Here is a 26,318-nt window from a genome sequence, read left to right as displayed (position 1 = left end):
CAGCACTGCCCAAGTTAGTCACACCATGGGGTCCATAAACCAGGTGACCATGAACACTCTCTCATTCTAGGCGCCCCCATAATTGCTCAAGCCCTCCTCGTCGCGGTACTGGCGGTACAATCAAAACCGCTCCCACAACTCAGTAACCCGAAAGCTATTCTCGCTCTCACCCCCGGCCCGTTGACCTTCCACCCTGCATGCGCCTGCGAGATATTCCCGGACGACGGTGACCACGGCGAGTTCAGCCGTTAAAGGGCTACTCCACCGATTTTTTCATTGTCTCCGATTTGCTTGAAATTTTGCTAAACTAACCAACAAACATCGCGAAAATAGTATCCCAAATATTAGGTCAAAATATTGTTTTTTCGCGAAGTTATTGAATTTACAGTTTTGGTCCTCACCGTGTTTTCCAAGCTCGAAGTCTCTACTGGCAACAATGAAAAAGTGACGTCAGTGGAAGGCAGGGGTTCACTCTTTGGGCTGTAGATTTTGGTTTAAACTGATCCGAAGCAGTTTCATGGTGTCAAATCAATGCTTGGGAAGCTCGCTGCAGTACCCGCGCTCCAGCACGGAACAAATGATTGGCATATTCTATTTTTTGGCTGCTTGCTCGACTGGCAAGCCTGCCTGCCACTGACGTCACGGCCCTGAAAATTGCTCAAGCCCTCCTCGTCGCGGTACTGGCGGTACAATCAAAACCGCTCACACAACTCAGTAACCCGAAAGCTATTCTCGCTCTCACCCCCGGCCCGTTGACCTTCCACCCTGCATGCGCCTGCGAGATATTCCCGGACGACGGTGACCACGGCGAGTTCATCCGTTAAGGCCCGTTCACACTCTTGCGGCCGAGTTAGACCGAGAGAGACCAGACCGGTTTTTAAGCCTCTTGCGACTTAGGACCAGCTCCGCTGCATCGCATCCGGTCCTAAGAAGTCGCAAAAGCTTTAAAAACCAATCTGGTCTCTCTCGGTCGAAGTCGGTCGCAAGAGTGTGAACGGGCCTTTACTCGTCGTCGCTGGAGCTGGTCGCCAGTGGGTCGCAGTCAAAACGAACAGCTTCCAACATCTCTTGATAGCAATCACTCTCGTCGCTGCTGCGATCAATGTCGAACACTTCGACAAGGCGAGCGATGCCGTAAACGTAATCGTCACGTACCCCATGCTCGAAACATGGAAGGTAAACGAGGAAGCTGAGGCTCGAGACGCCAAGAGAGCCAAGTCTGTGAGTGCGTGCAAGGAGACACAGCGCTGGAGGCTGGCTACGTAGCCAACCTCCAGCTCCGCCCGGATCTGCTCCTTCGAGGGGCTTGCATATAAATCGATTTATCCACAAAACTATCGCGCCATTTTCAAAACAAATTTAGCAGGATTATAGGAACATAATATGGGTCCTAGCAGTATAGTTATCTCATATTTTATTTTTGACGTGTCATAACTTCTTTAACACAGGAAAAAACTAATGTCGCCAAAATTTCGCTGAATGAAGTGCTATGGGACTTTGTTTCCAAAAGTGCATGGGGTTCAGCGGGGCTTGGTTTGCCGGCTGGAGCCACTTACACAGCGCTGTATAAGTGGCTCTTTCTTTTGTGTGCATGAAAGCTTAAGAGTGCTTGTTTTGGGGTGCGCTGTTTTCTTGTCAGCTATGAACAACCAACTCGCCCGAACCTCCGTTTTACCAAGTCTATTGTCCTTCTCACACCCAAGCAGCCCCCTCGAAACAGCTCGTTATTTAAGACACTCTGGAAGAATTCACTGCCAAATTTAGTGCGCGTGGCAACTTGAGTGGTACGTGAAGATTGTGCCAGCTGCCAACAAGTCTGTGGAAACCCTGCTGCTGTAAACAGCACGTTCATGTCACATTATTAGGAATTGCTTCGAACATCCGTTATTCTCAGAAACCATCACAAGAAACACGAGAAAGAAAAAAAAATGTAATGGGCATCTTTACCTGGAAGTACAAATGGAGTCGCTTTTTTAACCAATTAAGGAATGCTGCATCGGACGTAACGTAGGAATAATTCACAATATGCTTGTGTTTATGTCATGTACCGGCAGTAAACCGTAATATTCAATAAGGTCGTGTAGGTTACACAGGACGTAACTTCCGTTTAAACGTTCCTTTCTAGCACAAGTGCTATTTCCACGTAAACACTTTTCCATTTAGGTGCAGAAATTGAATGCGTGTTAGGGTTATTTATGTTTCACCTCAAAGTGCTTGTACGTAGGTGAAACATAGGACCTCAATTTTCGTATGTAATGCTTTGTTGCTCTTCAGTCTCCCGTCCCGAGCTGGAGAAGCTCTTAAACAAGATGCTGGACGAGCGGAATGCTGTGCCCAAGAAGGACGAGGTAAGCAGCTTTTGTGGAACAAGCAGTTGGAGACTTTGCAGCATCACTTTGGCAGTGCATCAGTGCAACTTCCCTACACTGCGGTGCCTGGAATGCATCTCCGACTGGTGTGTTTAGCATCCTATACCGCCCATGCATTGAGTGCGGTACCACAGTGGCAACAAATTACCTCATAGGGCCTGCCATGTCATGTTGTCATCTGTGGTGACCCTGGTGGTTGGTTGTAGTTCCAACTGCTGTTGGAAAAAGTGGGAAAACGCAAGCGTCGCTGTCATTGCGGCTAGAGCCACTTTATATGGCAGCTAAAAGCTTTAGCTGCCAGAGAAGCAACATTAGGCCAAAAGTGCTAGACACAACACCTAAAGCGGCAGCGGAGCAACATTAGGCCGTGGGAGGTTGCCAGCGCCTCTAGCGACCGTTTGATCACTCTTCGTTTGAGCATCCTGATTTAAGTTTGGAATACGGACGAGTGATGTTGATGTAGGCACAGATTATTTAACTTACACAGAAAAAGCTCTAGGATAAAGTCCACCCCAAACCTCATGTGTCGGAAAGGCCTCCCACTTGAGTATCGTCGGGGGCAGGAGTAGCAGACGGTGTCTGAATCCTGTCCAAGCGCGTTTGGCGATCCTCAGTGCAGCCCGTTGCTATGGAAACTGAGTCAGCTTGGGTCGTCTCCATAATGACATACTGACCAATTGTGGCGGGAGGTGGCATACAAAAAAGTGTGCCATTACTCTGGTAGCTAGCTGCCATATAGGGTGGCTATAATCGCTGCATCACAGCCCGTGGCTGCATAAGCTGCTGTTCATTGGCTGTCTGCAGAGTGAGATAGAGCATAACAAGCATCTGTTGTCTCCACCCCCACTGTTGTGCCAACGCTAGGATTGCCACCAATGTGATATCACATGGCGGAAATCGGAAGACCAGAAATGAGGATGCAGTATACGCATGATTTGCAGATGCGTGAGGTGCCATACTTAAACTGTGCTGCTAGTAACAAAGTAACCTATTAAGTGGAAATCTGCATTAATTGAAGACTATGTAATGTACTATCGGCTGCAAAAGTTTACGAACCGCGGGAAGAAACTAAGAAATTTATTTGTGGCGTTGTCCTCTAGTTTGGACGCACTTCACAGGTGTGGGTGATTCATCATCCCTCAAGGAATCGTCTTCACTCAAGAGGCAAGCCCAGACTTTAAGGCAGTGTAGTAAATAATTTCGTTTTGTTTCTTTCCACAGTTTGTAAACTTTTACGCCGATAGCACAATGTAGGAGAAAGTTGGAACTATAATTTGGTTTTAAAATTTTGAAAGAACTTTGAAATTTGGAAAGGGCTAATTTGCCTTCCTCATTCCTCACACAAAGAACTTTAAAATTTTGAAAGACCTTATTTTCCTAATTTTACAATTTTTCATCACAGAAAAGGCAAGTCCACACAAAAAAAGATAACATGGAAGACAGGCTTGTCAAACAGCTTAGGGATGACCTGAGGGAACAGAAGGTATGTATGCACACTTTTGTTGTGAAGATGTTAGATTTATTGAGAGTTGCATATCAGTAGTCACATGATGTTGCCATTTGGTGTTTGGTTACAGATATTTTTGTATTTCAGAGCTCTCCTCTTAAAGGGATACTACAACGAAATTTCGGCGCTCATTTTTTGGTCTATATGTGTTCAAAAGAGCAGTATCACATGGAACATACCAATATCTTGTTAAAAAAGTCTCGAAAAGGAATTTTAAAACGAATTAAACGATTAGCAAAGAGCACCTGGTGGATGTCGCTAACGCGTCGTTTGTAATGCTCGTCTAGGAACCTTGACAGCTAGTGACGGAGGTTGTCTCGTCTCCGGCCACGACGAGAGAAGGGGGGAAGGAGGAACTCCCTTCTTCCCGAGAATTCCTTTTGTGTGTCGCAGAAGTCACTATTGTCCCCCCAGAAGATTATAGAAGATTAACCCGTCACTCAAAATTCGTACAAAAGCAGCCGCTTCGGTGGCTGGAACGACAAGGCCATCCTCTCGACGTCAGCCTCGCCGTAGCTTTGCTCGTCTTGAGACGACCTACGTCACGATTGCGTTGGATGTCACGTGCTCTAAGCTGGGCCTTCTCCGAGCGCTTGCCAGAGTGAGCCGTTTATAACGAAAAATACAGCCACCAGGCTCAAAATACAAACGTGCGATTGTCATTTACGGGTATTGTGGATCATATTCAACCTATTTTTGAACACTATGGGAATATTTCAAATTTTGTTGAAGTATCCCTTTAATATGTAATTGTTAGTCTTGTGTGCTGTCTAAAGTGTACTAATTATTATTTAGCTTAAGCCAACTTCGAGCTGTTCAGACTGGACGAGTGGCTGGAAAGTGTAGGTTTACTAGTTTAGTAACCTGTAAAGTAAATGCCATATGCTGTTCTTTTCCTCAGCACAAGAAGTAGCCTGAGTACAGCAGCAGCAGAGCTTTGCGTGTTTACCAGAGGTCACTTCTGAAAAGCACAGGCCAGATTTGCTAATAGCTTCTTATGCTGCTACGACAACTTGGCTAAGAAGTTCATAGGTTATGACGTAGTAAGAAAAGAGAAATCTGTATTCACAAATGCTTTCTTAAATAAGAGGAGGAAAACGACAATCTCTTGCGGAAAAACTACAGCTTCCAGTGTCTTGGAAGTCGTCGCAAGAGGCGACTGTTGCTGTGGTGACGGCGTTCTTGGCAGTTCCAATAGCCGTTTGGAAAGCTCACCATGTTGGAGCACGTGCATTTCAACTACAGCAAGAAACAAGGGCAGGAGGTTATGGCTTGCTTCTCTTGCAACACTTGTGTGTTGACCTGACCGTGCCTATTAAAGTGCTAATACCGCCGCAGGGCAAATGCTCTTGAATGCTGAGCTTCACCGAGGACGAGGTAACTCTTGGTTATGAAGCCTACAAAACTTTTATATATGCTCAAGGGGCAGCCTGCATGCCTCGCTTGCAAAGCGGTGCATAAGTGAACAAATTGTCACATTTTTTTTCTTGGTCTTAAGGATCTGAGAGGGGATGGACAACATAAAAAGGGAGTCACATAAATTGGTGATCCAATATCGCGTACCAGCCATGGCTCCCAAGAAATATGCTCGCTCCGTGTTGATATTTCTACCACTATTACATCTAAATAAAAAGCACCTACAGCATATCCCATCCGCAAGACCGCTTTGCAACGAGAAACTGCGTCTATTTTCAAAAACACATTTCCTGGCCTGCCAGTCATCCTCCACTATGATAATGAAAATAGGCGATTTTCTGAATCCCCAAGCACCCTGGCCGTATGATTGCTTGAGTGCGAGCGGGGGCGCTTGACGGGATTTAAAAAATGGTCTATTCTGAGACGAGGGTACACTGCTAATCACCAAATTGAGGTCACAGCATTCTTACCTGAAGGGTTCACCAAAGAGTTGTTTCCGTGTTCCCTTCCAATGAATCATCATGACGTGCCTCACTAAGCTTTAGGTAAGCTCAATGGAATTGTCGGCTGCGTGCTGCACCAATAGTTTCGCATTCTTTCTCTTTTGCAGCTTGAAGTTGAGATTCACACAAACTGTGTGCAGAAAAATGCCCCCTGCTCGCTCCCTAAACTACAGAGTGTCACAAAAAAAATTTACAGGGCTTTTTACACCGCAAAACAAACTAGGCATCGCCGAACGCTCATTCTCCGCCCGCCCAAAGGTAACGCTAGAGGTCACAACCAGATGCCAAAGTTTCAGCCCGATTCAATAAGTTAATCAAAAGTTATAGGTGATTTTCTGAAAATTTTAATGGGAAAATGAAGCCCATGTTGGCCTGTTTTCGGTTTCTGGTGCCATAGAGCCCCATGTATTCTAAAGCTCCGTCGGCCGCCATTTCTCCATTGAAAGTTTCGGAAAATCACGTAACTTTTGATTAATTTATCGGATCGGGCTGAAACTTTGGAATTTGGTTATGACCTCAAGCACCACCTTTGGGCGGAAAATGAGCGTTCGGCGATGCCTAGTTTTTTTTTTTTTGCTTTAAAAAAGACCGTGTAAATTTTCTTTCGTGACACCCTGTACTTAATCCCTGTACGTAAGTGACGTGTGGTCGTGTTGATCCTAAGAAGTTTGTAGGACACCTCGGGGGCTGTCGCAGGACTCCGTTGCGAGCTATGTAAAACTTACAATAATTTTGTCTCGTGAATATGAATTTTTCTCCAGATTCGTCGTAACATTGTTTCATGAATCCAGCCTCCGTTGCTTAGGGCTTCTTTTATCATACTTAGTTGTTCAAATCTGATAATATGCCATCACATGCTCATATCATTTGTTGTCTATAGCTCTTGCACGCATCTCCTGGTGGCCTGGAGGAGCCGACCGACTTGCCGCCACAAGTTCAAGAGCCTCTCGCGGTACCTGCCCTGGCCAGGGCCGAAGAGAGTGGGGCAAGGGGCTCCTACGCAGATGCCATGGCTGCAGTGACTGAGGCCAGGGCTCAGGCCGAGGCGAGGGCTGTACTCGCCGAGGCTAAGGCAGAGCAGTCTGAGGCCAGGGAAAAGGAAATAGCAACCAAACTGGAGCTAGCTGAGGCCAGGACGGAAGAGATTGAGGCGAGACTGGAGCAGGCCGAGGCCAGGCTGGAGCAGGCCGAGGCCAGGGCAGAGGAGGCCGAGGCCAGGGCAGAGGAGGCCGAGGCCAGGGCAGAGGAGGTGGAGACAAAAGTGCTACAGGGCAGAGCACAGATGACCTTTGTGCTGGACGATCTCCTTCCTGCTTTGAGAGGTATGACTGAATTCCCAAATTTCTGGAAACTTCTTGATCATATCCCATTTTTTATGCCTAAGCTAGAGTAAAATATTCACTCTTGTTTTGATTACCACGTGGACTAGGAGCATAACCTGTTTATACTGCAATGGGAGAGAGACTCGAAATAGTTTCTAGAAGGTTTGATCTTAATCAGCTTTGAAACATACTTTAACATTGTTTGCTTTCATTCGGAGTGTTTGTCCTGTGATTATATATTTCCAACTCCACATCAAGTTCAAGATTTTCTTCCAGCATGTTTTCAAGAACTTCGAAATCTACACACGTTTGCAAGCCCGGTTTCAGGGCGCCGCCGCCTTGCTCGGTTACGGCCTGCGCAAGTTTGTCATAATCCGTTTACGAAGCCTTTCTAAGGCGTCGTAATCAGATTACGGCTGCACCCAAGCGCACCCCAATGAACAAGATGGTGGTGACCTGAGATCAGATTTGCAAACGTGTATTGTAAGCCTGCTGGTTTCGACGGTTCTTAAAGATGCACTAAGGATGTTTCCGAGATTGTCTGTTCTCGGTGCTAAATCCTTCTACAGGCTCTAAGCATCCTAAAAATCCAAAACTTACGGTGATATGGCGCTTATTTCCCTTCCAAAAATGTGATTTAAGATAGGGAGACACCTCTTCCTGAGTAAAACTTTGCGCTGAAGAAGGGCAGTGCATAACCTGGCCGAGGCGACGGCGGGCTGATGAAAGGCGCTTGTCAGTCAATTGCAAGCCACCTCTTTGATGGCAGACAACGCAGCGTTGTCTGCTGGGTCGTTGCCGGTAAGCGCTCCATAGTTATGGGATGGTTGAGGTTCTCTCACCCTCTAGCCTAGCTGTTGAGTTGACAGTTGGCATCGGCATCGAAAACATTGAAGTACTATAACAGAATTATGATTTCTTTGCGAAATTAGAGAACGACAGTTTTAATTTTATGGTGGACACTTCTTTTTCGCAGATGTGCCACAGATTCTTGCAAGCCTTCAGCATCGTGAAGCAGCGGGCCCCATGCTTCCAGGAGTGCCCGGGAATGTGATGGAGAACACGGTATGTAGACATTCTCTGTTTACTATATGTTTGAACGGAGCCGTATATTGGAAGAGTCTGACCAGTGGGTGCGGTAACGAAGGTGCTGGAGAGGAGAAAGTAAAGGAAAGGGAGGAGAGCAGTGATGGTGATTGCTGCGCCAATTGCGCCAAACTGCGCCAAAGGGCTATAACCCTGCTACATCCTGCCACATTTTGCCAAGATATTTGTAATTGTGCCAAGCTTGCGCCAAAGGACCAATTTTGGTTGCCTTTCAAAACCGAAACTAAACTGAGAACCGTAATCGAGCATGCGTGAGCTAGATGGCGCAAGCGGCCTCCCGACATACCGTACCTTGCATCAATCGTCTATCCGGTCTTGCATGGTTTTTCCCGCCGTCTTGCATTTTGCGCTCTCGTCGTCTCAAGGATATAGTCTCGTCTCTCGTGTCTTTTAAAAAAAAAATATTCAGCGATAGACGCAGGCATTTGCGGACGGTCCGACGTCAGTGTGCTGGGAGCCGGACCTGTCGCCATGCTTTGAAAGAAAACCATCAAAACCACGTTTTTGCGCGGCGAGGGTTACTTTGTGAGTTGAAGTGCTCGCGCGACCACAGTCGCCGTGGTCACGCGACGTCGCGTGTTGCCGTCTCCACATCGCTGCAGACATGGGGCTTTCTAAACTGAAGCGCATCGAGATTCCTCTCCTTGTTTAAATCATACACTGCTACAAAAATTCCTATTTAACTCTAAGCTGCTGCGAAGTATTGACTACCTAGGTTTCTCGCGATGGGCTTTCTTTCGAGAGGGACCCCGGTACGTGAAAAATCTGCCACGAAAGAAGGTTGATGAAGAGAAGTGAGCTAAAGCAAAGAAGGCAATGTCTGCACGCTGAACCCGCACAGCGCGCTTGTTTGTCACGAGTTCAGTCGTTGCACACGGCGTTTCAAGAACTTTTTGACCCTGGCTCGCGATGCGATATATTCTTTTTTTCTGTGTGTTTGGCCTGTACCTCGCATGCGGGCCTGGCAAGCACGTGCCGCTGGACTGTTTATTGTCGTGTGCTGGACAATTACATTTTGCATACTATTTTGGGAACCAGTTGGCGACGGAGCAGAGTGGCATGGTTTCGGTTTCGATTGAACATCCGTTGTCTCCACTGGCGCGACGAAGCACGTGGAATTGCAAGCCTGCCGAAGTTGCCCTCACGTGCATGCGAACATGATTGCACGACAGATGCACCAGCTGGGACGCTTGAAATCCATTGTTTAACGGTTACTTAATTTTTATAAAAATCTGGCACGTCAGGAGCCAGTAAAACGATGGCAAGGTTTTTTTTGTGTTTTTTTTTTTTTGGAATTGCTCGGCAGCGCCTACAGCACTGTATACTTGTGGGATGTCTCGGCAGTAAAAACAGAAGCATCGTGTTTCATCACGGCTCGTCACATGAGAACACAACACAACACAAAGTGCCTTTCGTTTGTCCAGCACTTAAAACAAATATTTATATTTCTAAGAATATCTGCTCCAAAAGCCACTTTTTTTTTGCACCGAAACACTGTTTTGGCTGCTCCAAAAGCTACTTTTACTGCTCCAAAACACTGTTTTGGCTGCTCCAAAGGCCACTTTTGCTGCTCCAAAACACTGTTTTGGCTGCTCCAAAAGGTTCTTCAAAATGGCTTAGGCCAATCACATCACTGGGAGAGTGCTGAAGGAGCGAGAGGGGAAGAGTAGCAGCTGAAGCGCGCGTTGGCTGAGCGAGTGCTTTAGCTGCTACTAGCAGCGAACTTCCTCGCGCCGCACGCACCGAGCGACCAAAGATGGCGGTGATAGCTTTCAGCACACCAAGAGGCGCACACTGCCGAAGCTTGGGGAGCGTTGAGCGAATGAAGTAAACACATAGGAGTAGGCCTCGCCCCTCGGCTCATTTCCAGGCAGTGCAGCCTGTACCGCGAGCCACGCACTCCTCTGTTTGCATTTCATTTTTCCCTATAGTACCTAAATAGCCAATGAAAAAAAAACATTGCCAGGCAACTAGTTGCATGATGCATATGGTTGTGATTTGCGCCCCTAGTGGACTTCCTTGAATGTCTCTAGGGGTGCAAGTTCTTGTGCATTGAGGGGTTAGCTGAAAGATGAAGCTGCAGTTGACCATGCTTTAGAGGTGTGTCACAGCCAGTGTGCGTGTAATCTTGAGGGCACACTTGCGTGGCTGTTTGGAATATTTTACGTCGCGGTCTGGCTCTGTTCATGATGCACTTACTTACCACCAGCATGTCAAGGCTGCGCATGCATGCATGGACTTTAATCTAAAAGGATTCAGTTGGATGCGGCCACTATACTTGGTTCTATTTCTATTCTTATATTTGAGGTACACTTCGGTGATATCGTGGTGACCGACGTCCAGATGAAGCGGCTCGACGGAAAGCCGGCATCCCTGTACACACAGGACCTGGCTGTGATGGTGTTCGGGAGCGACGCTCTGGCAGAGTGCTGCCTTTCCGGCTCTGTGACGAAATCATCCCTGCCTAAAGAGCCGGTTCAGGACCCGATAGGTCAGTGAATTGCTGTAAAGAAGACCCTGAATTATCATACAAAATTAATGACAATGTTTAAAAAAATGTCTCGGCTACATCAAATCTGACTTTCTAATGAAATATAATAACAGGTTCAATTTTTGCAGTCTTAATACTTCACAAATTGACCGAAATGCTATGTTCGGAATTCTGCAGCAGCTAAATATCACTCTCTGCATCGAACTGATCATTGGTTCTCACGTATGGTAAAATTATGTGGACACAAAAAATAAGTATACCATATTTTCCGGTGTATAAGTCGCATTTTGTTCCAAATTCCGGTCTTGTACAATGGCGCGACTTGTTTAGAAACGTTTTCATGAAAACTTCTCGTGGCTGCAGCAAGTCCTCCATCGCCCGCCAAGGAGTGCGAAAGGCATGATAGATAATGGAACAGTTTGAAGGCCACCGGGCACCAGTCTGTTCCATTATCTTTTGGGCCTTAATCTATCGTGAAAACACAAAGCCGAATACGGCAACAGCTGCATTTGCCTTTATGTTCTTTAATTGTATCGGTGCCGTGCCAACCTGCCGTGACCGACAGCGCGAAAAAGCTTGCAGCAATGTTGTGGTGTGTTCCAGTGACTTTGCGTGCCGCCGCAGCGATGCTGTGGTGCCTTCCCGCATTTCAGTGCACCGTAAGACAACTTTATGCGTCATTGCTCGCAATAATGCGTTGGTGGCTGCCACTTCGCCGAAAGAGGGTCGCTGCGACGCGCCGCGTTTCAGTGCGCCATACTACAAACGCTCTGGTGGCTCCCACGCGTCGAAGGAGCGTCGCTGCAATGCGCCGTGCCGTGTTCCAGTGCGCCACATGACAACGTTAGAGACACCACTTGCAACAACGGTGTGGTGGCTCCCACATGTGCCACACGGCAACTTCACACACTGCCGCTCGCAACAACGCTGTATTGGCTCCCACATATGCCACACGGCAACTTTACTTGCTGCTGCTCACAACGGTGATGTGGTGGCTCCCACATGCGTCTCCTTCCAGTGTGCCGCACGGCAACTTTACACGCTGCTGCTTAGGACGACGCTCTGGTGGCTCCTACATGCACCGAAAGCGCTTTGCTGTAACTCGCCATGTTCCAGTACGTCACATGGCAACTTTATGCGCCGCCGCTCGCAACAGTGCTGTGGTGGCCCCACACGCGGCGAAGGAGCGTCGCTGCGACGTGCCGCTGTGATCTCGGATAAAAGCGCGACTTTATGCCAACTTTTTCGTGAAGATGTTTCAATATTGGAGGTGAAGCTTATAGTCTGGAAAATACATTACTCAGTGAATCTGAAACTGGATATAAGATGACACTGTTGTATAGTTATAGTTCCTAAATTTTGTGTTTCTTTTTCTTTTCAGATCACGTGATTGCCAAATTTCCGGGCGAATCATCAAAGACTGTCAAAGAGTACCTGAGGAGGAAGTGCAGCAACACCTCATACTTGCGAAAGAAGAATATAAATTAACAAACAAGATTAGCTTTCTTTCATTTATTTATTTTCACAAGTTCAGAGATTTTAGTTTATAATGATTTTAGAAGCTTTTAAATTATTTTAGAATTTTCCATGTTTAAGGCAGCGGCCCCACGACGCAAGCTTTAATGTTGGCTTTTTAGGTTTTATTTTTTGGGGGGTACTTAAGAAATAGCTACAGAGCTGATGTTTTGCAGCTATGTTTCTAATATCGGTGGGTAAATTACAGCAACATGTTATTGTGATAACTAGCTTATGTGATCAGAAAATTGGAAATTTAGAAATTGCTTACCGCTTCCAAGATTTCTCCTTTAATATTAAAGCTTGGGTTACCATTTTTCCGCTCGCATTGTCACGGCTACAGGCTTTGCTCTATGGAGCCCGTTTCTGAAATTTTAATTAATAGGTCAATCAAGTTTGCATGGTTGCAATTTACCCACCAATATTAGAAAAATGCCTGCAAAACGACACCTCTGTAGATATTTTCCAAGTATCGTAAAAATATAAAATTTTAATCAACAACAGTAAAGATGGTGGCCGTGATACTGCCGGCTGAAAGGGCAACTCCTCTTTATTTTTGTTTTTGAAAAAAATGATGCAGTCCTCTTCAGTATCATTTCGGAAGGGGACCACACGTCAAATCTTGCAATAAAGTTCTATGTAAATGTTTTTTAAACGGTCCGGCAAACATTGCAACTTGCCATATTGCCGAAATCTGCTGAATCGAGCGGGCAAATTGAGGCGCAACCAACAGTGCAGTCAAGGCTACTGCGTGGGCATAGCAAACATTGAGCTAAGCATCATCACCATTTTGCTTGTTTTTACTTCTCCGGGCAAGCACAACAGGTGATGTCAGTAACGTTTCTTCTCCGTGCACCTGCGCAGCATACTTCTTGAGAGCTGCCAGGCCTCCCCACCGTTACCTCCTGATGTCTCCTGCTTCACAACCGCCGTTGTCGTCTCACCGTTTGTGATTATTGTCCCTCGGAGTTTCGTACACACACCGGACACCATGTGCGCAGACTTATGCCGCAGTTATGCAGACGTCGTCGAATGTCTTAGACAGCAAAACATGGTGAAGAGTGCGCCTGGCACACTGCTGACCCAATCCCTCCCGTTATTGCGTAAAGGATCACGTGACATCTCATACCTCGTGATAGCCATATTCTTGGCGGCTCGAAGACAGTGTTGCTGGAGGGAGCCAAAGTTTCAGTTTCGATTTCTGCTCGTGTCTAATATTAGATTTAAAAATGTACCTCTTTTTTTCGCGGAGCTGATGAAGTAGTGCCCTTTACAAGGGTTTTTTAATGCGAAATCACTCATTATCCCGAAATCTTTGGAATTGAGCGCAGTTGCCCTTTAATGCTGTTTTCAAACAAGTCTGATATTTTTATGCTTTGTGTGATATTTGTAACTATTTGAAGTGTTTTTTTTTATACAAGTGCAATATTTATCTATTGAAAAACGTGTAAACAAGTCTGATCTTTTAAACCCTTGCGATATTTTTATGCTTTGTGTGATATTTGTAACTAACGAAGTGTTTTTTTTACACAAGTGCAATATTTATCTCTTGAAAAACATGTTTTATCTTTGAGTTATAAAAGGCAGTGTGACATTAGAGGGAAGGTTAATCCCCAAGGTGGTGCAGAGGTATGAAAATATAACTGGACCTCCACCTCAAAGGAACATAACTCACGTGCTCTGGGCGACTGGCGTTCGTCTAAAACCAGTCACCTGTGACTTTGTCTATTTTTTTTGGCAACTGGCTGATTGGGCTTTATTGGAAAATGTGCATTTGTAATGATTTTATTTGATTGTTTTTATTTTAATAAAAGTTCCTACTGCAGTTAATCTGTATTTAATTTGTGCCCTTATTCCATGTCATTCTCTGTAACATAATATGAATTTTTTTAGTTACAGGGAACTGGAATTTCAAATTATATTTTATGAAGACCCTGATATATAATTAGTCATGAATAAATTATTGAAATGCTTTAAAAGCCCTACTGGTACCCCAGAATATACCTGGGAGGCTTACTTCAAGGAGCCTAAAATGCTGCTTAATAGCATACTAATAGGCTGCATTAAAGCATCCTAAAGGCCGCTTGAAAGTATACTATTAACCCGCTTGAAAGTATACTAATAGTCCGCTTGAGAGCATACTAAAATGCTGGCTAGAAGTATCCTAAAAGTGCCATTAAAGTAGAAGCCAACCGAATCTTGAAGCAGACTTCAAGTGTCTTAATAGTATGGGGAAATGTTACTTGAAAGTATGTTAAAAGCTTACTAAAAGCCGGCCAATTTAGAGCAACAAGCATACTTTTGGAAGTACAAATAAAGTATACTTTAAGAGCCCCGGTTTTTCGCTAAGGGATGGTAGAGCTTAGCGCGCTGTGCGAATGCGAGTAAACGAATGTGTTGACTCTACTTCACCCAACTATCTCGTCAAAAATGATCTGTTGACATTTCACAAGTCCCATTCACGTGATTTTCCCTCGCGCAAAAAATGAGCATTTATCCGAACGCAGCACCTCCAAATACTAACACATTTTTTCTCTTAAATGAGACTTAATAGTTTCTAGAAGACACGCTTTCAACACCGAAATCTCGCAGTCAAAATAAATGGTCACTTCAATCGCTAAAACTGAGTTACTGAGAACAAGTCGAGCCTCGTCTCTGCGTCTCCCCGTAGCCAACCTTTCTTGGTAGTACACTGTTGAACTCAAAATCCGCAACGACACACTTGATGCACGGCACGTTCCACTTGAAAAGCACATTCATGGGCAGCATCTAGACGCCTTCATACGATCGTCGTCGCTGTTTCAGATAACATTCCAGATGAACAACGAAGAACGAACCGCGCCTGGAACGTCATCCATGGCAACACCCTGCTAATACAAAACAAACGCGAAATAATAAAAAAAAAAGCCCCCGAGAAAAGTAAAGAGAGAGAGAGAGACAGAACGTGTTGGCTTTTACGTAGGGCTCCGTGTTTTCGGATAAATCCGAAAAACTCCGAAAAACACCCCCTAGTAAAATGTTTTGCCAATTCGGATTTATCCGATAAACTCCGAATTTTTATGTGCCGATGCCACCCCCCACCCCCCCCCCCCCCCCCCCCGAACAAAAAAAAAAGTATATATATCTATATATATTTTTTTTTACAATTTGAGCAAAGCAGGATCAATGGTCCTCGGAAAATGACACAATAATTTTTTTTCAAGCATCGGACCGTTGTCGAAAGGGGGTCTTACCGCTTGCCTCGTCAAGGTTGGTTCAGGGAAACAGGTCATCGTACCATTCGTGTCACGACAAAGGCCACTCTTTTGGCTTCCAGTTTGGGCCATGGTATTTGGGATTTCGGGAAAGGAGAGGGTATGTTTCTGGGGGTAACAGGAAAAGCTATGGACCATAGAGATTGTATAAAATAGGAAAGAGGAGGTGTTGAACCTTCTCTATTACATCCATAACCACTCCACCTCGCGCGGCCGCGGGATAGATTGATGGGATGACTACGAGCTTCCTTGCGGCTACCTCCGGCAGTTTATTGATTTTAATGTATCGATGTTTATCGAAGCCACACTTGTGTGCGACTTTTGTCGTGGGACAAATTAGTATTGCCAATTACACCAACGCCATTTTCAACTGGAGAAATCTTAATAGATACAAGCGCGTTTTATTTTTATCTGGCATACGTTTGCGTCCGGTTATTATTTATTATTTTTTTAATAGGAAACACTGCGAAATTAATCTCCGAATTTCGGAGAATTGGGGATTTACAAAAAACAAACTCCGATAAACACCGAATTTTCGCTAGAAATAAACTCCGAAAAACAGCCTCCGAATTTCACGAAAAATAAACTCCGAAAACACGGAGCCCTACTTATACGTCACTTGACCGGCGTGTTGAAAATGGCAACCTTCGACCTTCTTTCGTCCTTGGGGCATTGCTCTGTCGGTGTGTCGTGTGTAGTGGGAGGGGGAAAAGAGATTTCCGTATGCGAACCCTTCCCCCTCCCACCAAACTTCTACCCCGTATTCTTTCTCCGTCGGGTCTGTCGGGAGAATGGGACGGGTTTTTGTTTGAAAAGAACCTGTTTTTAGCACAACCTTCGCCAGAACTTAGAAGCTGGTCGCCGTTTTTTCTCCCTGTGTCGTCTCGGATCATTGCGGGATCCGGTTTGGATTCGTATGTGTAATTGTATATAGAGCTTAAATAGCCAGGTAAATGCAAGCGGCAAAGTTCCGACTTTTTTCGTTGGGGGCGCCATTTGGTGGAGACAACATAGACCACAGTACGGGGCCCTAAGCGCCGAACCGCCATACGCGAACACTGTCGTCTTTGCCGTACGAGGTATGAGGCTTGAAGAAGGCTCTTTAGATCCTCTTGTTCACGCACAAGACGCCGGCAAGTTCTATACGCCGTTCGCTGTTACTCCGTTGAAAGGCCGTGCAGTTTGCTACGCCTTTCGACACGGTTCGCACTTAGGTTTCGCCATGTTGGTTTAGGGGAGGAGGTTTTCCTCCGTTCGTGAGAAAAAGAAGGTGGGAGGCCTTATCTACCGCGGGAGGATACAATTACCTCCCTTTTGAAATGAGGAAATGGTGCTCCCTTTGTGGTGTACGTTATCGGACACTTTTTTTTCTCCTTTGAGGTAGAAAGTACTACTCTTTCGGTTTAGGGTGTAGTCCCTGCCATTTTCAAAAATTCATGGTGCGATCTGTTATGTTCGCACTTCTTACTTCACTCACTACATCAGAGGATGCTCTCGGAAGTCTCTGACAGCCGGGGCTTGAAGAGTACCGAGCAAGCTAGTATTGCTCCAGAGCGATCTTCTCATGCGAAGCTACAGCGAGGCTTAGACCAGTTTAGCGATCTCATGTCTTGTCGTCTGCAGGCATCCACGAGGATTTTCTGAAAAATGAAGTGCCATCTCTATTTTGTGGCCGTTCATATATACTGTTATATAGCGCAGACTGCCAGAGATACGAACGGCGTAGAAAAATAGGGTCGTTGTTTGTTTTTTCTCCGAGTCGGATTAGCAGCGAATAAATTTCACCAACCCGGTTGGTACTGGGCACCCCACTCTACTTTGGGAACAATAGGTTTAATTATCTTGCTACGTGATTCATATGTATTCGTTCTTATCTGCTAATGGCGCGCGATATCAGTGAGCACGGGCAGGTAACGAGGTGCTGGAGAGTCACCACAGTGACTTTCCAGCACCTCAGAGTCAAAAAAGTTAGCGAGGAAAATCAGCTCATGCCACACGTCAAATTACGCGCCGGTCAAGCTCAGATACAGCCTACAGTGATTCACGTCTCAGTCGGCCCAAGCAGCCAGCCATGCCGATACGTGCGTGTGTTTTTGTGCAGTCAGAAGATGTGCGTGAGCGGTCTTGTAGATTTGGCTTTTTTGTGTTTGTGAGATTGCGGGCACTAGCAAACATTCTCGAATAACGAATTACCAGGCGCTGAAGCTAAGTGGTCTGATAATCGAGGAGCAAAGTGGCCTGGGCGCAATCTTCTGTGATCGATGCGAATTTAAATATTTATCTGAACACACGCAGACACAAAAAAGAAACAGCTTTGAGGCTGTGATGCGCTCCATAACCGCACACACGATCCCGTCAGATTGGCCATCAACAGTACCTCTTGCTTCCGTACTCCTCGTAACATGCCTGTACTAAATCAATAGCGAGAAATCATCCTGCTGCCAATAGCCAAATTGTTTTCATAAAAAGCAAAAAACGGCTGCTTTATTTTAGCGAAACGCAAGCCTAAACGGCAGAAGGCAACCGTTGGATGTTTCGGCATTAGCGCATGAACCTCGGTCGCAGTGTGTAGATGTTGGAATGGGTTTACAATCAGGTGTCTATTCTTCTTTGTTTTTGTATGTTTAGTTTTTTTAGCTTATTTGGAGATAATGTTGTTCATCTAGGGTGTACGCAGCGAATTATGCAGCTGGCTCTCGCGCAGGTTCCAATTCCAGGTACTTGTAACCACCTGGAGAAAATCTATACTCTACGTAAACTAAAACGCGTCACATATACGTCGCTAACGTGAACACCAAAGCTTTGAATTCTGTGCGACTGTACTTCTGGGGGATGAGAGCTTGCTTCTGGTTCGTGTGTTGCCAGTAAACGCAGAGAGGCATACGATCTGTGGGCCAGTGTCGTAGGCGTTACCGAAACAAGCAGCCAAATACGTTACTCCATACTTTCAAATGAAATGTCCTTGTTACCGGCCTACATTACCTTAAAATAAAACGATTGCGTTACCGTTACCTCAAAATAAAAGTAACACATGTTACTCTTGTGTTACTTTTTAAATAATTAAACTAGCACGTTTTACACTTCGACATTACAGGTGTGCGTAAGGGCCATATTTAAATAAACATTATGTCCATCCAGACACTGAACATATTCAACCTAATCTTTTTTATGGTTCCACTTAAATGCTCACGAAAAAAAAAAAAACACGCAAAGAAACGCAAAAGGGTATATAAGTTGAGGTCTAGAAAAACGAAAAAAAAATTTAAGTGTAGCTTTTTTTTTTTGTCATGCAAGAATATGTAACACGTAACCTAGCTACGTTACGCGTCACCGGAAATAGATAACGTATTTTACCGGCTACAGTTTTGGAAATGTAACAATTAAGTACTTCACAAAGTTACCGGAAAAAGGTTACGCGTTACCGGTGACGCGGTTACTTCTAACGTGTTACCGCCCACACTGGTGTGAGCTGTGGTCGCGTGTTTTTGTTTTATGAACACGTACATACACACGCCTATATTCAAATCTGGTATATTGTTCGCAAGCCTAAATGAGACGCGACACTATAGTCATGTGTGCTCAACGAAGACTGACAATTTATCCCAACATGTAGGCTGCTCATCCATTGACCAACTGGTCCCCGAGATGGTAGGGCATCGAGACAACTTTTCCGGCCAGTATGACGGGCTCAAGTGACAACATTTGTTTATGAACTGCATTTTACAGTCGCTTATTGTGCCATCTGCAAGCAAGCGTCTTTTTGATTTGTCAGATTGATAAATAAAACTTAGATGACTGAATTATTTTGACCTTTGTCTTTTTTGCCTGGCATTCATAGAGGAGGGTGCGTGATTGGTTTGGCTGATGTTTTGTTCTTGTGGGTTTGTTTTCTGTTTGACAGCGCATTGCATTATATAGTTTCATTTGTTTTTGTATTTAAAGCTTGAATGGCAAAGTAAATACAAGCGCGCAGGCTCGATTTGTTTTTCTCGTTTTTGGCGCCATTTGGTAAAAGCTACATGAATGCACACTACGTGGCTCTGGGTGTCGAACCGCGCACCTCTTTTGTGGTGTGAGGTGCAGTACGCCGATAACGTTTTTGTCGTTCTGTGTCCACCACAACAAGGCAACGAAGACGCACAGAATAGGACTAGCCCGCTATGCACCGATGTTTATTCGTAAAGGTTCGAATTAAGAATCCCGTTTCGACGGGTGCGTCTTTTGTCAAAACCTGAGTACAGCGCAACGTCCGAATAGATCCATTGCCAGCGTGAGTCAATCAGCGTCTCTGTTTTTTTCGACATTTGAATTTGACGTTTATTACCACTGTAGATGGTTGAATTACAAGCCGGAGTCGTGCAACTGACAAATATATTATAGTTACATATTTACAAGAAGATAAAATTAAAGATTGTTCATCAGGTGGTTTGTGGTTGGAAACGTGTGATGGCTAGCTGCATGCCCGTGCCCCACGTGAATCGCGTAATCAACGCTGGTTGTTGGTACGTGTTCTTTGGAGCGCTTTTTCTTTCACCTCGTTTTTGGGCGTCCACACCACCTATACGTTGCGCATTCATGTGTAAAATAACAAGATTCCAGTCGCGTTGTGGCGGCAAACATAATTTGACGGCTCTCGGCTGTTCTGCAGGAGATTGCGATAAGTCAACCCCCGCTTGGTAACGGGAATGAGCCTTGAGCTACTAAAGAGCCTTTTATAAATCGCAAATCAAGCTCATGCTTAGAAGCGGCAGGTAGTTTCTTCTTGGTAATTCGCTTGGAACGAAGGTACAGCATTGAACTCCGAGCGCGCTCCAGTCACGAAATGCTGCGAGCACTCTGTAGAATTTGGCAAAGGACTAAAATTTCGACTGTTTATAGAAGTAACCCATGGCCGTGAAGTACGTACTGGTCATGTGGGATGCGATGAAAATTGGAAACATTGCAGCCTCAGACGTCGTGTCAGATTCCTTGCGCGGTATGGAGATCCCCCGATATTATTTTACGCGTTCGCTGGTTATTTGCGCAACCTACAACGGAGCAAGGATACACTGACGATCGGGTAGGGTTGCCATGGAATCCAGTAGATTTAATTAAACCCAGGGATCTAGGGAAGCAAAAACGGAGAGGAAACTGCGGACAAAGACAGCGACAATCGGGCATCACACGCATTTAAGGAGCACATCCGGGGTCTCCCCTGACTGCACACAGTTTATCGAGCAAGAAAGCGGGCCTGTAACCCTCTCCCCATACTCCCTCGTTCACTTTCAGTGAAACGGTCTATTAAAAAAAAAACGTATTGACCTCATTCGTAATCATTTGTGTCTGAGAAGTTGTATAAAACGTGACGAATTAAACGAAACAAGAAGATATGTGACAGAAAAACTCGCTAATATTTTCAACGTTTCTTTTCTAAAATAGAACAAAAATGTTTTAGAGGGAAATATCTTGCTTTCTGCAGCGTGATGTCATGGCACATCTTCTCACTCTCGGCGTGCTGCATCAACGTACGTCTCTCTCGAGCACCTGAATGTTTTATGCCGGCTGCAACACTCATGTTTTTATTCCAACAGCATTTCCGTCTGGTGTCCTTGTACCAGTAAAAATATATGAGCCTGCCAACAAACATTCAAGAATACCCCATACAATAGTTCTTTTTTCTGTTTTTTTTTTTTTTTTTCAACGGGGTGCTTAATTGTGAAAATCTGCGGGAAACTTCTGAATACAATTTTTTTTTAAGGAATGAGAACAGATTGTCTAGTTTTTGGTGTGACAGATGGCATAAAAACAGCCACGCTTGACTACCTCTACGCTCGGGACGCTGTAATTTTAGGCACTGTCACAGATGCGGCATTTGACATCGCGGTAAAGAGCGCGGCGCATCGAGATGGATGCTTGTACCGCTACAGGGGAAGTCGTGGTGAGAGTGGATGACATCGAACGTCTTGGATGTTCCAACATGAACGTGGGTGCGAAGAGTTATTGCAACACCGGTGCGGACCAGGAGCAGACACTCAAAGAAAACCGGGTGGCTTACCTTAGGTAAACTTTTGGGCACTGTCTAGATATTAAGTAGGGGGGGGGGGGGGGGGTCGCGAACCTCCTTAGGTACGAGTCGGCCCAGGTTCGAACTTATCGACAAAAGTTCGACTAAAGTTTCGTCTTTTCTGCGCATGCGCGAAAATTTAAAACCAGCTGACAGCACTTAGCGGAGAAGTGCAATCTTTGTTGGTTACATTTTTTTAGTGTTTGGCATTTTGAACTAACTAGAGCGTTTAAAGTGCAATGTGTTTTTTTTATTGTGAAAACATCGTACTAATATTTCTAAAATATCAGAAATATATCATATCTTCTTATTAAAAAGAAATGAAATTGTTGTGTACAAGTTGAGTCAATCTTCTACAGAAGAAAATTCATTGAGTTTTGAGAAAATTTCGAAGTTTCGACTAAGCGGCCCAACGTCAGTTTTGAGCAGAAGTTCGTAACATTCCTAGGATATTAAAGGGTAACCGGAATCGACGTGACATCAACAATATGCGATGTCTGCTCTGTCTCGATATTACTCAGGGAACTTCTTCATGCTGTTATGAAGCAGTTTCAAACTTAATATTTCTAATTGAGAGTATCGGTTCACAAAAAAGCTATGAACCATTTTATGCGGAACGCAAGTTCATCTGCTTCTTGCACAGGGGTTGCGCTGATGTCAGAACGCCGGGCTCTTATTGACTGATAAAAAATAGAGGGTAGACATAAAGGCTTATCGCATCGAGGTCTACCCACCATCCTTTCAAGCAAAGCCAGTCAGAGCTCAGCGTTGTCTTGACGTCAAGGAAACCTCTTCGCAAGAAGCAAACGACTTGTCCTTGGCACTAAAATGGAATGTTTCTGCCGCTGCTTCTGTTGATCGTGATGATGATGACGCTTTTTTAAGTCAGTAGAAGCACTAAACCAAAGAAAAAAGGGCATACGCATGGCGTAATGTATAGTTGATTCCTGATTCGCCCAAGAGGCATACACGCTGAAGTTCAATGATAGTCGCCGCAAAGAGGGCAAGCGGATCCATCTCGGCGTCGCCTTCTGCTAGCGTCCCGCTTTTTGTGAGAGGCGGGAAGTCGAGCTAGCGGCGATGGTGACGCGAGTGGGCTGTGCGGCGTGGATCTTGTAGCGATGACGTTTGAGGAGGGAGGGGGGGGGGGGGGAGGGGGCGCTGCCTTTGTCTTCCAGGTGGCATTAATACAAGGTGCGGCCGTAAAAACTTTCTCATTTGGCACGCCTAGAAAAATCGAATTTCGAACTACATACCTATAATTAGGCACACGACAGTCGTTTCTTCCAAAGTTTTTTGCCTATTTTTTTTAGAGGTCAACTCGCGCGTAGCGAATTATTAGAAAGATAACAAAAATGGCAGACGTGCATTTCCTATTGCCTATACCCGCCCAGTTGCCTTCAGCAATCTAGTTCGCGACGCCGCTCTCAGGTGACACACTGAACGCAAAAGGTTTGTAACAGTTGTTACGGTGAGCGGACGTGCTTCCTGGCTCTCCTCGAGCATCCGAAGCTAAGTGCAAGTTTTTCTTCTTTTCTCTCTCTCTTTGGGAGTTGATTAGAAGTGAGTATACGGTGGGCAGTGTTAGGTTTGAACAGCAGCAGTTGAGGTTAGTTGAGGCTACTAAGAAGTTAGTTTCCTAAAGTAGGCTCTGTTTAAATTTTTGGCGGGAAGTGACGGTTTGCTCCGGTCTAGACATGGGTCGAGATTTGGGTCGGCATGACAAGGGTGGGGACGGGTTGGTGCAGCGCGAGGGGTGTGGGAGGTGCTGTTACATAGAGGAGACGGGTTTCGGGAGTCCGGAGGAAACGGCGAGGATGAGTGTCGAGTGTCGGCTTTGTGTGAAGCTTAAGCAGGTAACTGGGAAATGGGAGGGTAGAGTTCGGGAGATTGAGGCCGAGCTTAAGGCAGAAGGAGAGAAGCGGGTGGGTATCGAGGCCCAGGTTGAGGAGCTGACTAGGCAGCCTTATCATGAGAGGGAGCAGCGGGTCGGCCTCGAGAAGCAGGAGGAAGAACTGGGGGAAGTATGGAAGGCGGGTTCAAAAGAGCGTAACAGGGAGTGTGACAGTAGGGTAGAGCGCATGGAAGGGGTAATTCGAGTGAGTGAGAGTAGCGAGGGGAGAAACGAGGAAGTGTCGGTTCTAGCGGGACGAACCACCAGATTGCAGGCTGGGGTCACTGGTGGTCTGGAGTCCAGCCTTTTGGCTTGCGGGCTCGATGACGCTGGAGAGCTGAGTGACCCTCAGCTCAATAGCGCCTTCCAGCAGCAGGCGTCGGGAAGTCAGGTGACAGGAGATAAGTCGCAGGACAAGGGCGCGCAGGTACCATGGGGATTTAGGGTACTGGTAGTGGGGAGCTCTAACGTAGCACGGGTTAAGAGGGGCGTACTGAACAGGGTGATGGGAGACCAGTAGGTGACCGTAGAGGTCGAGCCAGGGAAGTGTAAGGTGGATGCTATGACCACAGCATGTGAGGGTGTGTGGGATAACCGGGAGGGAAGGAACCTGGTAATGGTTCATGCGGGGCCTAATGATGCGCTCAAGGGTATGAGCGAGGACCTCGGAAAGCAGCTAAACGTGGGAATGCGTAAGCTGAGGGACGTGTCTGAGAATGTGCACGTGGTTGTGTTCACAATTCCAGAAGTTCGGGGCCAGTCCGGGGTAACGGAGGAGGGTTGTCGAAGCCAACAGAGTAATTAAGAATATAAGTCGACAGCTTCGCTACGACGTAATGGAAGTAAACAGGGAAGTGTCCAAGGCTGGCTCCCGCCCTTTTGCAGATGGCATTCACTACAGTGAGGCTACGGGTTTCAGGGTGGGGGGATAGAATGAGCCGCACGGTGACGGCCTTTTTGGGGGGACCGAGGCCCCTGGGGGAACTGCAGTAACTGAAAACCCAACAAAGTCAGGAGAGGCACCCAGGGTTCAAAAAAAGGAGAAAACGGAAGAACAGGTATAAACAAACAGCACAATCAGACATTGGGTATATTAACATGCAGGGTGGTAGAGATAGGTTAAAATGGGAAGAGGTAGAGGAGCAACTAAGAAAGGAAGATTTAGTGGTGTATGGGTTTGTGGAAACACATCTCAGAGACATGGAGCAGCCACCTTGCAACCCTGACTATGTGTGGGAAGAATGCAACAGCATGGAAGGAACGAGGAAGGGAGGTGGAATTGAAGCATTTATTAAGAAGAACATGAAGTTTCAAAGGATCAGAAAGGAGTGTGCCGAACATTTTTGGGGGAAAGGAAAAGTCGTTGGGGAATCAACAGTCCTCGGAGTTGTTTACTTATGGACAGGGACAGGTGCTAAAGAGAAAAACAGAAAAATGATTGATTGCATATCAAGAGACATTAGTGAGGTAGGAGAAGGCTCTGAAATAATTATTATGGGAGACATGAATGCCCAAATCGAGGGTCTGGATGGGTATACAAACTCAACTGGAAGCATATTAGTAGAACTGGTGGAAAGCATGACTTAGTTTCATGTAATACCAGTCAGAAGTGTGACGGGCACATAACGTGGGAAACTGGCAATCTACTTTCAACTATAGATTACGTACTCATGTCACACAAAATATATGGTATGTTACAAGTAATGAAAAGAGATGAAGAAGGTTCCAAAAGTCTTGGTAGTGATCACAAACATATTAAGCTGAATTTCTCAAAAGAAGTAAATGCTGAAACTAGACGACATAATTCAAAGCAAACTTTCTGCAGCGACAAAGAGTTAGAAATAGTTGCCGAAAGAATAGAGGAAGCAGTTTCAGGGCGACGGTATACATATGGCACCTATGAGAGCCTAACTAGGCGTTTTGCTCTGGAACAAGACGAAGTTTAGAGTAAACGAAAGGGGAAGCAAGGACATAGACCAGAAAGCTGGTGGGACAAAGAAGTGAAGCAAGCGATACAAAAACGTCAGGTAGAGAACACAGGTATTTTAAGCGTTGTGGGGAGTCAGAAATGGAAGTAAAAAGAGAATGGGACACTTTTATAACATGTTGCCGAGAGGTATCCAGTTTGATCAATGCGAAAATTCAGAGAAAGGGTAAGGAATGGATGAGTAATGTAAGCAAGAAAGATAGAACCGCAGCAAAGAAGTTTTGGGAACACCTGAACTCACTCGGTGAAACGACGCAAGCTAGACAGAGGTTCATACTCTCGCATCAGGGAGATAAACTAGAGGGAAATGTTGGGGTATATAGCATATAGCAGCAGTGATGGAGAAAGAACTTTGGGAACAGGTACATGTGGAAGATAGGAGAACTGAACGAAGTTGCAGTCCTGCTGTGTCATCGCGGATTTTGGGCAAAGAAAATGGGAAAAGGCGGAACGATTAGTCCCTAGTGGCACGTCGACAGGCACTGATGGTATCCCAATCAAGCTGGTGAAGAATTTGGGTCCTAAATCTAAGGCAAAACTAAGGGAGGTAGTGAGCGCTATGATAACAAAAGGAAATATCCCAGATGAATGGAGGCTTAGTAGGATGAGTATGATGTATAAGGGAAAGAGAGGTATGTCTGATGTTAGGAATTATCGTCCCATAACCTTGAAACCAGTTATTTACGGGTTGGTAATGCAGATTATAAAGAACCGACTGGAGGAATGGGTAGATTTCGAGGGCATACTGGGCGAGTTACAGAACGGGTTTCAGAAACAAAGAAGGTTGGAGGACAATATATTTTCTCTACTACAGTGTATAAAAATAGCGCAAAAATGAAAACAGACAGCTCTGGCTGGCATTTCTGGATATCGAGGGTGCCTATGACAATGTGAACCAAAGGAACCTGTG

The 26,318-nt window shown here is 45.6% G+C and overlaps 2 protein-coding genes and 1 long non-coding RNA gene across 3 annotated transcripts in view; all 3 read left to right on the top strand.

The window, feature by feature from the left end:
• Positions 1-2,264: 2,264 nt before the first annotated feature.
• LOC115321073 lies at positions 2,265-7,081 on the top strand. Its single transcript, XM_042294789.1, has 4 exons — positions 2,265-2,348; positions 3,772-3,852; positions 6,676-6,971; positions 7,066-7,081. Exons 1-4 carry the CDS (start codon positions 2,310-2,312, stop codon positions 7,079-7,081), a joined length of 432 nt encoding a protein of 143 aa, XP_042150723.1. The 5' UTR covers positions 2,265-2,309.
• Positions 7,082-7,083: 2 nt separating this feature from the next.
• On the top strand, positions 7,084-10,692 carry LOC115321052. Its single transcript, XR_005715741.2, has 3 exons — positions 7,084-7,117; positions 8,094-8,182; positions 10,532-10,692. It is a non-coding gene; the product is annotated as an uncharacterized LOC115321052 (long non-coding RNA).
• A 10,259-nt stretch (positions 10,693-20,951) lies between these two features.
• LOC115321051 (hydroxyacid oxidase 1-like) overlaps positions 20,952-26,318 on the top strand; it is a 127,876-nt gene continuing 122,509 nt past the window's right edge. Inside the window, exon 1 of the mRNA XM_040212270.1 lies at positions 20,952-20,988. Within this exon, the coding sequence (XP_040068204.1) occupies positions 20,952-20,988 (37 nt within the window). The remainder of the gene's footprint in view (positions 20,989-26,318) is intronic.

The sequence above is a fragment of the Ixodes scapularis genome, unplaced genomic scaffold, assembly GCF_016920785.2.
Source record: "Ixodes scapularis isolate PalLabHiFi unplaced genomic scaffold, ASM1692078v2 PGA_scaffold6__148_contigs__length_123643588, whole genome shotgun sequence".
Taxonomy (NCBI): Eukaryota; Metazoa; Arthropoda; class Arachnida; order Ixodida; family Ixodidae; genus Ixodes; species Ixodes scapularis.
Note: the sequence above shows the minus strand (reverse complement) of the source record. Positions and strands in the feature narration are given on the sequence as shown.

What these genes read in the sequence shown, in the direction of transcription:
- LOC115321073 (XM_042294789.1), top strand. Translation starts at nt 2,310, where the DNA reads ATGCTGGACGAGCGGAATGCTGTGCCCAAGAAGGACGAG. An exon ending in CTGTGCCCAAGAAGGACGAG is followed by an intron (nt 2,349 to 3,771) that starts GTAAGCAGCTTT and finishes TTTTCATCACAG; the next exon opens with AAAAGGCAAGTCCACACAAA. An exon ending in ATGACCTGAGGGAACAGAAG is followed by an intron (nt 3,853 to 6,675) that starts GTATGTATGCAC and finishes TGTTGTCTATAG; the next exon opens with CTCTTGCACGCATCTCCTGG.